Source organism: Mastigoproctus giganteus, chromosome 7 (genome assembly GCF_048544385.1).
Source record: "Mastigoproctus giganteus isolate SK-2022 chromosome 7, ASM4854438v1, whole genome shotgun sequence".
NCBI classification, from domain to species: Eukaryota; Metazoa; Arthropoda; class Arachnida; order Uropygi; family Thelyphonidae; genus Mastigoproctus; species Mastigoproctus giganteus.
The window spans coordinates 182,563,437-182,576,778 of NC_143581.1; the positions used below are offsets into that span (position 1 = coordinate 182,563,437).

At 35.8% G+C, this 13,342-nt stretch overlaps 1 protein-coding gene across 2 annotated transcripts in view; it reads right to left on the bottom strand.

The window, feature by feature from the left end:
* Positions 1–13,342, bottom strand: part of Snup (snurportin-1) — a 285,875-nt gene that overhangs the window by 70,587 nt on the left and 201,946 nt on the right. For both annotated transcript variants that reach the window (XM_090377225.1, XM_090377224.1), the window contains exons 6-7: positions 12,822–12,919; positions 2,496–2,573 (exon numbers count right to left, since the gene is read on the bottom strand). In XM_090377225.1, coding sequence (XP_090233351.1) covers positions 2,496–2,573; positions 12,822–12,919 — 176 coding nt within the window. The remainder of the gene's footprint in view (positions 1–2,495; positions 2,574–12,821; positions 12,920–13,342) is intronic.

A 13,342-nucleotide genomic window follows, 5' to 3' on the forward strand; every position in this document is an offset into this window, starting at 1 on the left:
AGTCAATACGATCCTCTTCTGAATTTGGCAATCCAGTTCTTGATAATACTGTAAAAGGTAAACTGCAGCCATTATGAACCCACTGCAGGATGGAAGCCTCCTCGACAATTCATGCTGAGTGAAATGGACCATAATCTGCCACGCTGGTCCAGAGTGGGTTGGCAAATCGACCGTATTTAGCAGTCAGGGGCTTGAACCCCAGTCTACTCAAAGAGTGTGTGTGCTACTGCAGTCACACTCCTGACCACTCAGCTACGGAGGCCGATAATACTGTATGATGGTCAATCAGTATAATATCTTCATGAATTCTTATGGATTTGCTTCCTAGAAGTCCTTAAAAAAAAAAAAAAGTATTTCATTACTGTTCAAAGCTCTCTTTTTTGTGAAATTACTGGTTTTGGTGGATCTTCTTATTTTGATGCAGTCTCCTATTGGAGACTGGCAATCACCATGCTGTACTTCCTCTTCCCCCACTGCCCCTCTTTTTGCTCTGGTGGGGCAGGCCTGCTCCACTGATTTGACAGTCATCTTCTCTATGGACTCCATATCTCTGTCTTTTTCCCCCAGCCTTCAGTCTCCCCTCCCCCTTTAACTTACAACTATTAGCATTCAAATCATTGTTAAATTGCTTGAGCCCTACACTCAAAAACTTAACATCAAATTGCATAACTAGTACTCCTTTTGGCTGATCCCTATCTATAGCGTTTTTATTTATTTATTTTTTTTTTTTAGGTCCTAGCCACTAAAATTTCAGGAAATTAGGTGGCAGGACCTGCCAGAGTAAATATACTCGTATACCTGATCTGCCTCCATGGGGAGGAGTGTGGGCAACATTGGGTCCCATTAAGGGCCCCAACGGCCAAATGAACAACGGTACATGACACTACACATATACAAGATTCATACACTTTTAAACCTCTGGCATTGACACTGTTCTGTTTCACACCTACAATGTATACTACGCGGAGATGGGGGAAACCCCTGGTGCCATTGGACACTAAACATACTAACACTCTCTACACAATTTTAATAATATGCACCTAATGTGCATATGAAGTGTACTGGGAGGTGGTTTACCATCATCAATATGAGTTGGAAGAAAGGTAGGATGCATATGAATTCTAATATAGGATTCATATGAATGTAATAGATTTTTATTATTATAAATCAAATACTCTTTTAGGGTATTTTATACCTTCCTCATCCACTGCTTTTAAAAATAAATTAATATCAGATATCAAGATAAACTTAGGAACTAAAAAAGCCGACCCTTTCCTACAAACACAGTGGAATAATTAAAAAAACAAACAAACAAAAAAAAAAAAAAAACAGACCCAATAGTTTAACAGTCATATAACACCTGCACGTAACAGATGCTAATATATAAAAGTATCCATGCTTGGTAAAACTGAGAGCCTCAAAAGAAAAATTATTCATGGTCAGCACTACATTATATTTGTATTAATATACCATGCCTATTCAATAAGCAAAATTGTTTTGAAATGATCTTTCAAAATACGGATTAATTATTTTATATTAATTGTATTTAATATGTTCAATACTAAAATAAAAGATTAATTTTATAAAGGAATTGTTCAAACATATTTATCTGCAAGCTTTAAGGGTTAAAGAGGTACATGCAATTTATGAGCTACAGTTTGGCCATCAGTGGTATATAGTATCTATACATATATGTTGCTTGATAATAAAGCCTTTATTTTAATTTATAATATAGGCACCTCTGTAGCCAGGTGGGCAGGAGCAATAGTGCATAGCACACGCTTCTTGATTAGATGGGGGTTCAAGCCCGTATCCACCAAATACGGAGGAGACGGCAGGTCAGGGACCACCACATATTCCCAGCCCAGATAAAGGGTGAGGGTTGGCGTCAGGAAGGGCATCCGGCCGTAAAAACAATAAAAAAAAATGCTTACCCCATATAATAATGGGAAGAAAAAAAAAAAAATTTTATTTATAATATAAAATTCTCAAGACAAAAACTGGTCCACGAAATAATCACCAACATAAGTCTGTTGTGACCTCTAAATATTCATTTACATCTACATTATTAAAAATGGTTACTCTGCCACTTACTTAAGCTATAAGAACTAAGTAAACAATTTCAATAGCTCTCACGCTAAATCACAAAGATGAACAAAGAGCATACTGAAAGCAACATTGACCTGAAGTTCCCATTAATCGAAATAATCAAGCCAATTTCTAAACTGTTGGGAAAACTTGGTCCTAACACATATGGCCATTTCAGTGGTATCTGGCACCTCATTTGTGGACTCATCAATACAATTCTTGATAACTCAGCGATAATTCAACACTCAACATGAAAGACACAAAATCAGTTTTCAAAAATGATATCTGTTCATTCGTAAGCAAAGGCATGACATGTAGTCATGATGTTCATTAAGAGGAAAGGCATTACGTAATTAAACACCATATGCATCTACTTGTCCAATTAAATACTAAGTGTAAACACTTACGGGATTCACATTTGATTTTTCTTTAGCCTTTGGTACTTCGTTAAATTTTGAGTGTAGCCAGTAAAATCTGAATTCTGTCTGAAAATAAATTAAATGACTTGTTTAAAGATATATTATTTTACATTTCAGTATAATGTACTGAACAAAATATCCGTATATTATTACACTGCTCTATCAATAAAATCCCTAATTTTTAAGATACTATATAACTTTGGAATACAAGAACTAATATAATTGGGAGAAATCCAAATTTGATCTGTTATATGAAAATACTAACAATAAAAAACATTAATTTAAAGTCATCATTAATTTTTATTACTATAAAAGCACACATTTTTTTTTTAATAGTGAGAGACAGATTATAAATTAACAGACCCATTAAATAGAAAATTAAACCGACACAAAAATATTTTAATGATATGAACTGGAGCTGTGGAGCTGTTCGGAACAAGTACAGAGAAGGGCAACAAGATTAGTGAATGGAACAAAGGGTTGCTCATACGAAGAAAGGCTTAAGTTTTGCAGATTACAGTGTTTGGAGACTAGGCACCTGCGAGGTGATCTGACTGAGGTGTATAAAGCCTTGAATGGTTTGAGCATGCTCAGTGCTGATGGGATTCTTCCTCTTGCTCAGAATAATCATCTGAGAGTGCATAAATTCAAATCGAGGAAAGAAAGATATAGGATAGATGTGCGGAAGTTTGCCTTTAGCCAGCGGGTAGTTGGGTGGTGGAACAGACTTCCATCCTTTGTTGTGGAAGTTGATAGCCTAAATAAATTTAAGGCTGAGCTGGACAGATATTGGGAATGAACGGAGGGGTGAAATGGGAGAGTTTTTTGTTTTTTTTTTGGCTGATGCTGCATAACTTGCTTTCTTGCATCATATGCTAATGCTAAAGATTATTTGTCAAGATGTTACCGTTCCAGAAAATTTGGAATAGCTTAGGATGAGAATGGATCACCTTATGTATGAGGGTCTTGTGGAAGAAGAGGAATTTTCTAATCAGTAAATTGGCAAGGCTGTTGCTTCTTTGAAGGACAATAAATGTCTCGGTCTGGACCTCCTTGAGGTGGTGGTTATAAAGAGAGTTTGGTCTGCCATTGCAAAATTAATTTTTAATCTGTTAAATTTCTGCTTGATTGACAGTCTGTTCCCCAACCCTTGGAAACAGGTAAACCTCAAAATTCTGTTGAAAAATCCTGAAAAACCTCCAAATTTACCTTCTTATCGTCCCATAGCATTGTTGCTTGTTTCGAGAAAAGTTTTGGAGAAAATAATAGTTTATAGATTCATGAATTTTTATGCTGACAAAAACTTACAAGCAGCTAATCAATTTGAGTTCTGCAAAGGAAGGTTGGTACTGTTGATACCATTCAGCTAGTCATTGATTCTGTACAGTCTGCAGACTGTACAGAATATTCTAAATATGTCCTCGGCCTCTTCATGGACTTCAAAGGAACCTTTGACACTGTATAGTGGAAAAGTGTCCTGGTGAGGTTCCCAGAGGCCAGGGTCTCTGTGCCCATTTATTGTTTAATCTCTATTTTGAGGATAGAGCTCTCTTGGTTTACTCTGATACTTGTTCTGTTAAAGGAATGTCACAAGGTGCTGCCCTCAGGGTCAGCCCTTTGGCAGTATTGCTGGACCATAGTCCTTGATGGGTGGCTTGTGAGGGGAACATGAAAATGTTATCAAGATAGCATATGCTGACGACTTGGCAGTTTTAATTTTTGGAGAATCACAGCCTCTATTAGAAAAATCTGTAAACAATGTTCTACAGAATTTTAACAACTGGTGTGTTGTTCATAAGTTAAAAATTTCGATTGATAAAACAAAGCAAATGCTTCTTAAGGGAAATTTAAATAGGCCTCCTACTTTAAAATTGAATAACCGTACCATTAAATTAGTCAGGAATTATAAGTATTTTGGTATTATCGTGGACAATCGGTTCAGTTTCATTGCTCATGCTCGGTATCTTGTTCAAAAAATTAAAGTACTGACTGGAAAGATCTTGAGAATCTCCAAGAATGTATGGGGTATAAAATCTGCAACTTTAAAGTTGTATTACAAATGTGTCTTCTTACCCATTATTTGCTATGCTTCTGGTGCTTGGGGTTTCTGGATAATAACTCAGAAAATATCTTACTAAGGCTCAGCATTTTTTTATTCTGATTATAACTAGGAACTGCATAACTGTGTCTATGGGTAGCTCTACAGTTACTGAATGGAAAGCTTCCTATTCAGTATGAGGTCATTTATCATTATTTACAGTTTTTTTGTAGGAAGGCTATTCCTGCAAGGTTAGGAGAGTATGCTATAGATTTGGATATGCCTGTAAAAAGGAAGATAATGAAAGAATTATGGGAAAACTTATAAATAGTTGGCACTCTTCTTGGATGGCTGCTGATTTAGGTAGATCTACATTTAAATTTTTTCCAAATGTATAAGTTGGATCTAGACCAAGGTTACATGATGGATCCAAATGCAAACGTGTAATTTTATTGTATACAGTTATTCTTTAATTGAAGTAAATGAGTGCAAAATTTGAATTATTTGGTATATATCCATACAAAAGAAGTATTTTTTGGCTAAGCTTCCCGATTCAGATGAGCTATTTAACTTTGATGTATAAGTAAATTGTGTAGAAATTGCTGTTTTAGCTCCATGATAGTGCTGGCCATTCCACTGTTTGTTTGTTTGTTATTTGGTTTTTAGGAGCATTAGCAACTAAAGCCATATTGCTCCGGGGCATGTGGTGGTCATTCCCTGACCTTTCCGCATCTTCCGTATTTGGTGGTGATGGGCTCAAACCCCGGTCTAATCAAGAAGCGTGTGCTACACACTGCTGCTCCTTCCGGCTATGGAGGTGCCCCCATTCCACTGTGGTTTGTACCTGGTTGGAAAGATTTGGATTTGCTTTGTTCCAGCCTCTGTTCTGTTGTGCCAATGATTGGTCGGTCTTTTAGTCTGGTGAGCATGAGCTTGGTAAATCCAGGGTCCTGAGCTGGATATCATCATACTTCTCTTTCTTGGTGATTCCCTTCTACTTTTGACTCTCTCTCTCTCTCTCTCTCTCTCTCTCTCTCTCTCTCTCTCTCTCTCTCTCTCTCTCTCTCTCTCTCTCTCTGTGTGTGTGTGTGTGTGTGTGTGTGTGTGTAACTCGGGAAATTTTTTTTTTTTTTTGGCTGGTGCATCATAAGCTTCAGGCTTCCTTGCAACATATGGCTAATAATAATAATAAGGTAGTATGAGTATTTTGTTTATGATTACTGTATATATAAGATAAATTTTGGGGTGATTTCTGGAGTGGTGATCATGCCCAAATAGTGATGTAAATAGTGTATAGGTTGTGGCGACAGGACAGTTGTCTACTAGTCAATCTGTCCCCCCCCCAATTTTTTGAGGGGTGTCTCCTCCTTCCCCCCACTGTCTGCCCTCTTTCCTCCCCCTCCCTTTCCCATACTTCTATTTCCTTTCTCCATTCATTCAATCTTTGAGATTCCAAGTTCTCTTGAAATCTCAATAAGAGTCTCAACATGGTTGTTGAACCTGGTGCCTCCATAGCCAGGTGGGCAGGAGCAGCAGTGCGTATCATATGCTTCTTGATTAGACCGGGGTTCGAGCCCGTGAGCCACCAAATACGGAAAGGTCAGGGAATGACCACCACATATCCCCGAAGCAATATGGCCTTAGCCTTAGTTGCTAATGCTCCTAAAAACAACAAACCTGGCTGCCTCCATGTTTCTTGGGATGGGTCAGGGCACCAGGTGTTTCCTGCCCCCCGGCTACCAGGCACCAACGCGCACGCACGCACACGCACGCACACACACACACACACACACACACACACACACACACACACACACACACACACACACACACACCTTGGCCAAGTGCCTTCGGAAGCTATAGCAGCACATCGGGGAAACCCTGGAAGGCGCAACAAAGTACAAAAAATTTTTAAAAAAGTAATAATAAATAAATAAAAATTACTTGTCATCCTCTCCCCCCCATTTTGTCATGGAGATGCCTCACGTTTCCATCTCCAGCTCTCTTGTCCTCCATCCCACATATCATCACCCTCTGTGTTTCACTTTTCAAGCACTAACCCCTGTACCTCAGGGTGAGGAAGGAAGCCCTGTGCACATAGAGGACACCAATAATGTTTAGTTATTTAGCATATGCTCAATATTCATACCAAAATGCAGTGCAGTTCAATAAGTAACGCAAGTAAATGCACTTCGGCCTTAGAAATTCACAATAGAAAGTCAGCTGGCCACCAGCACGTGTATAAGGAAGAGGAGGAATTTATGATGTACACTTGTTGTACTACCAATTATCCATTAATACACCTAATATCATTTTTCTGGTGTTTTTAGATATGAATGGACAAAGTGACAACTATTTCCAGCAATAGTGTTTGATGGAGTTCCTGTTCAAACTGGATGATAAGTCAGTTAAATTTATCCATTGAAAACATCTGGATGGTAACCAGACTGAAGTAATGTCCAGAGGTGGCTCCAACAGTTTCGAAAATGTGATTTTAATATCAAGGACAAACCAAGAGCTGGAAGACTAACGGCTGTCACAAAATCTTTGAAATGAGGTGCATAACCACCAGACAAGTGATGGACACTGAAAAAATGTCAAAGGGAAGTGTTTTGACCATCATAAACAGACTGGGGTACAGAAAATCTGTTCTTGGTGAGTGCCTACACTGATCATATTGGTGATGGCTGCGAGGAAAGAGACGTGAAGATCTCTTAGAGATGTTTGGTGTTGGCAGTTCTCTGTGTTAAAGGAGTCATTATGTGATGAAACATGGCTCTTCCAAGTTATGGGTACACCAGACATCAACTGGGAAAAGGGTCAAAAAGTTCCAAATCACTGAAAAAAACTTATGGTCACCTTCTGGGATCAAAACGACATAATTTTTATTGATTTCTTGGAAAGTGGAACCACCACCAACAAAGAAAGATATTGCTTGTCCCTGGAAAAACTTAATCGACCTCTGAAAAGCAAAAGACCCGAACTGAATTAGCAGGATATCAAGTTTCATCAGGATAATGCAAGACTGAACATGTCATAGATGCTACTGTCAAAGGTTGCCCAGCTGGGGTGGAGCATAATGCCTCACCCACATAATAGCCCTAACCTCACCCCATCACATTTTCTTTTGTTTGTCTGGTAGACTGAAGGCATACTTGAATGGTAGGGTGTTTAAGAGGGATATGCAACTCACTCATTTCTGACATTAAACATTAGTGTAAACGTCAGCCTCCTGATTTTTATCAAAGTGCATTCACTTCCTGCAACAAATGCTGGAGAAAATGCAGTGAATATGGTGGTTTTTATATTAAGTGATATTTTCACAGTTGAAAGATTGTATTACTTATTGATTTGCCCTTGTATTTGCAACTTTCACTTCATTTATTCCTGTCTTTCCTGTCTCACTCCAAGTTCAACTTGGAGTGAGACAGGAAATTTTTCAACGTAACAGTTTTTTTTTTTTTTTTTTTCAAAAATTTGAAAGAATATATTTCCAGGTACTCTGTTGCGTGCTTTTTCAAAATCAACAAATCTGAAATAAGCTCTTGCCACATTTCTACAATTTTTCAATGATTTAGTGCAAAAATTTTATGGCAGCATTCCCTGTTTGGGCCTAACACCTGATAGTTCTGCAGGATTACATTCAACAATACATCAACAATCATTTTTCTCTAAAATATTTGCAGAGATTTTACTACACTAAGGAGTGAAACTCTTCTGCAGTTTTCCTGCTTGGCTTTACTTACCTTTTCATTTAATCTACACCTGTTGCCTTTACACATTAAATATTTTCCATGCCCATTTAAACCTCAAAAACAGATAGTATAGTATCCATAATTTCTCCCAAGTAAATTCAGAGTTAATTTTAAACTGAAATAGCTGTGTTTGTAATCAATAGTTGATAGTCTAAACAAAATTCTTGTTGCTCTTTACGATATTGCTGTAGGTATAACTTCCTACTCTGCTACAAGGCTAGTCAAAAATTTCTGAGAACAGGGTATGTAAAGTGTATTAATAAATTATGCTGACATTAGTTATAGCCCAAAGTAACTGCATCTTACTAATCTAATATTAAAAATAGCAAGAGTTGATTTTTATAGTTTATAGTCTTATAAAATAACATGAAAAAAATTATGTCAGTAGGTGAAAGAAAATGAATATCTGGCAATCAAGCATTATTCAATAATCAAATTTTTAACCAGAGGGCGGAAATGCTAAAGAAATCCATGAAAGAATGACCAATATTTGGGGAAGTATCACCCAGTTATGCTACTTTTTCAAGGCATTTGGCAGAGAAAAGAAGACAGGAGTTAGTTTACGATAATCGAAGGGCTGGCCACCTGGCAATCAATTCTGAAACAACTACCATCGTTGAAGGAAATATTTTAGAAAATAGCAGAATTAAAGTGTCTGAATTAAGATCACAATAGTAGGAAAGTATTATACCAGCCTTATGCCAAAGTTAAATGCTGCAATTCGGGGGAAAAAAAAAAAAATAAAGACAAAAAAAAAGTTGGGTTTTGCTTCCCCACGATAATGTACCCGTTCACAAAGACCAGGCTAAAATTCATGAACATGGATTTGAACAATTACACCCACAGAGTCCAGATTTGGCCACAAGTGACTATTATTGGTTCAGAAATCTCAAATTACATCTTCATGAAACTCATTTTAAAAATTATGAAAAGCTAAAACAGCTGTGAATGCCTAGTAGAATGACCGACTCGAAGAATGTTTTTTTTTTTTTTGAAGGATTACACTCTTCTCAAATTAAATATAATAAATGTATCTGAACTTTGTGGTGAATACACTGAAAAATCAAAAAACAGAATTTTGTACTTATGTCATTTACACTCTGTTCTCAAGTTTTTTGGCCATTCACCTCTAGTATTTAAATCTCCAACCATTACTAATCTTTCTTTGTCATTAGTTTCTATAGCTCCTCCTAAGATATTAAAGAAAGATTTCACCATCAAAATTTACATCTTAAATTTTTTTCAGATAACTCTGCTGGAAAATGATTCCTAGTCAATTAAACTTTCTTCTAGAATAAATTAATTTATAATTATCGTTTAGCTGCAGCTCGCCTATATCCACACTAGGTTTCTGTGATATCTGTATTCTGATATTACATCAATCATTACACTCCTTTGCTATTTAAGCTTCCACTGTTGATGGTACCTAACATGATGGTTGTTCTAGTAGCAAATTTAGGGTAAAAAAGTGCAGTATAGATATTGTGAACCCAGGTTCAAGTCCCAATTGGTACGTGTCTTGATTGTTTGGTCCTATTATAGTGAAATTATTTCAGGCAATAATTTATCCACGTCTTAGTCCTCCCATGTTAGCAATCTATCCTTGTTCATCTGTTTGACATACACAGCTGGCTCACTACTGATAGGTTACATCTTTGGCTCCCTACTAATAATTTACACCCTTCTTGTGGCCAAGAAAAGGTAGACTATTAGTATGTTGCATCACAAAAGCCTAGCTTAGAAGGTGTGAAGGCCATTTCCTGGTTAGGTAGCCTATGACACTTCACTAACCTATAGTCTTCAGATGATGACCCCTTCAAATAAATAACAGATTGGTATTGCACATTTCCGGATGATAAACATTCTGAATTACAGGTATTAAGACAGATCTGTTAATGGGGTTACTCCTTACAACTTACTAAACATGTATACTGCCAAGTGCAAAGCAGAATAAATGAACAACTTTCAATCAACAATTGTTGTTGATAGTGGTTTTAAAGTACATCAACACCTTAGGCCATGCTGCATCAACATGTGATGTCTAGACATCATACATTGTTTACAGGCCAATTTGCATACTTTGCAGGCTGAAGAAACCCAGAATAACTCACATAGAAAAAATACCCCTCAATTCATTTGCAATCAGCTAACTACAACTCTGATTGAAAAGGAGTTTAAGAATTTCTGCAGTCTCCAATAGATTCAAACCTAGACCACTTCAAATAAGGATAAGTGGCAAAACTACTATATTTTCATGGAAGACACCAGGGCTTATTGGTATTGCATTTGGTGGCATTATAAAAAAAAAAAAAAAAAAAAAAAATCTCCCGGGGATTTGTTTTAATAATGGCATCAAATGCACAAATTTAAGGCTATGTACATATTACAAAAGTACAAGAAATATTATGAACTGGATGACATTTATGGAAACTTACTTTACTGAGTTTTATTTATTTATTCCCTTAAAACAACAAAGTATAAATTTTATAAAAATTTCCACAATAAAAGCATATTTTCATCATATTCTTTAGTACAGTTTTTATTTTTACAAGTCTACAACTTCCAGAATAGTATTCCTGTGCATTCTGGCAGAAAAAAAGCCCTGGTTGACAACAAACTAATTTCTTCAAAGAATATTGTTTGGTTTCTATATGTGAAAACTGTTTTATATTTTTTCACTATGTCATTATACTAACCTTCAAACCACTGTACAGATCCAACCCACTTTTTTGGATAAAAAAAAATAATGTGGTTTGTTTAATACCAGATAAACAGGGCAATTCCACATTTCTTAGTTCAACCCATGTTGATTTGTGTGGAGAAAACCGATACATCTGAGAGTTATTCCATAATGCTATTGCCAGAGAATTTTTTAATACCATTAGTTTTCCACATTGCTTACTGCTACGACTGCTGCATGAAAGTTCAATTTAACTCCAAAAATTTGAGAAGGCCCATTATCACACACACACACACACACACACACACACACACACACACACACACACACACACACACACACACACACACACACACACACACACACACACACACACACACACACCTCATATGAAAGTAGTAGTTTTTGTAACGACTCTATGATATTTATGAACATGCAGTCATGATTATCTGCATTCACCAAGTACAGAGAAACAAAATCTAACAAGACAAATTATGACAGTAAATTGACGCTAACTGAAAGACTGCCAGACACTGAAAAGGATTGCAGTCCAAAAACACAAAAATATTACATAAAAAAAATAACTGGAGAACTTTATAAAGCTGAAATTTATGACATAGCTGCTATTGCCAAGCTACTCACATTACTAATGGTAATGCTAGAAAGAGGTCGCAATTATGTAAGGAGCAAAAAACTGGATATATGATGATTGGAAACTTGTCAGCCAAATCATTATTCACACTTTTTTTACATCAGGAATAGTTTATATTTGGTGAATGATAAAGGAAGCACATCATCCTGACTATCTTGTGCTAACCATTAGTAGTTTTGGCATCAATATATTGGTATTCTTTAGGTCTTATCATCACTCTGAACAGCTAAGTTACTTCCTTGATATTTTGAGTGACTATTGTTTTCACAAACAATGCTATATTTCAAGGTGATAATGCTCCAATACCAGATGCGCCCAATCTTGTTTGAGGAAGATGAAACTGGGGCTAAGCATCTCCCATGGCCTGCAAAATCACCAAACTTAAATTTTATTCAGCCACTGTAGGCATATTTGGAGAGAAGAGAAGATTTCTTCCATCTTCACCACTCAAAGAGCTTGAAACCTTCCTCCACAAAGAATGGTCCAATATTGCTCTTACGACAGTTCAAGATTTATTTGAATCTATTTCAAATAGAAGAAACTGTTTTAAAGCAAAGGGAGGTCCAAAACCATATTAGTGCATACCTGTAACTCTTATCAAAGGTATTTCCATTATTTTTGCCACCCCCTGTATAAATCATATATATAAACTAATAAATAGATAGTTTATATATAAACTATTTATTTACACCCATTCCCACATTCCTTACTTTCTCCCAATGATGGCTAATGAAATCAAATTCCAAAAAATATCTACTTTAAAGGGTTAAGGAAAAAATTTATTAGTGGGTTAGAAGCTCAGAACTGTCATAAAAGAATAAATTTATAGTTTTAAAATTTTAATAAATTAATTTTTTTTCTTATTCACAACCTCTATATTATAAGGATACTCAGTATGTAAATTTCAGAAAATAGTTTACTAATTAATTATAAAAAAATCAAGGTTCAGAACATCACTGAGGAACAGGTCTAAGTAATGTTCTGAAATGTTCAGCTTTTTTTTTTTCTTTTTTTATAATTTTTTTATTGCCATGTATCTAACACTAGATATATAACAGCAAATGAGTCTTACATTCTTTTAATCTTTCATGATATGGAAAATAATGAATTAGTCTTGAATTTTATCTCTAATTTAGAGAGATTTCATTTTTTTTTTTTTAAACTGGTAATAATAAAAATACAATCATACCTCAGAATCAAATACTGGATGAGAATTCCAACACATGACATCAAGGACATAATAAGTTCGCTCTACTTCATTGAAAATGCAATCAAGCAAGCTGTACCCTAGAATGGTAAAGATGTTTGATTTTATGGTGTTTTGATTAGTTTACAGAAATAATGAGAAGATAGCCTATATACAATAACACTGTTGACCTAAAAACCTTTTGTTAACATTTTAAATTAAAAGCTAATTAACACCATATGGGTTTTAGTAAATTTGGTCCCCCATTCAGCTTATTGAAAGAGTATATTCAAGTTTAACTCCTGCAACGATAGAAAAAAAAGTGTGTACAGTTATATTTTCTGTATAAATTGATTAACAAAGTTGACCATACAGTACTGCTTGAAGCTGTGATTTTTAATGCATTTCCCTCTAGCATTCAACTAACTACAGTAAGTAAATCTTCATTATGCGAAAATTTATTTTTATTTTGTTACACAGAGCATTAAAACTACGATAAATGAATTAGCTTTCGGCTGGGTGGC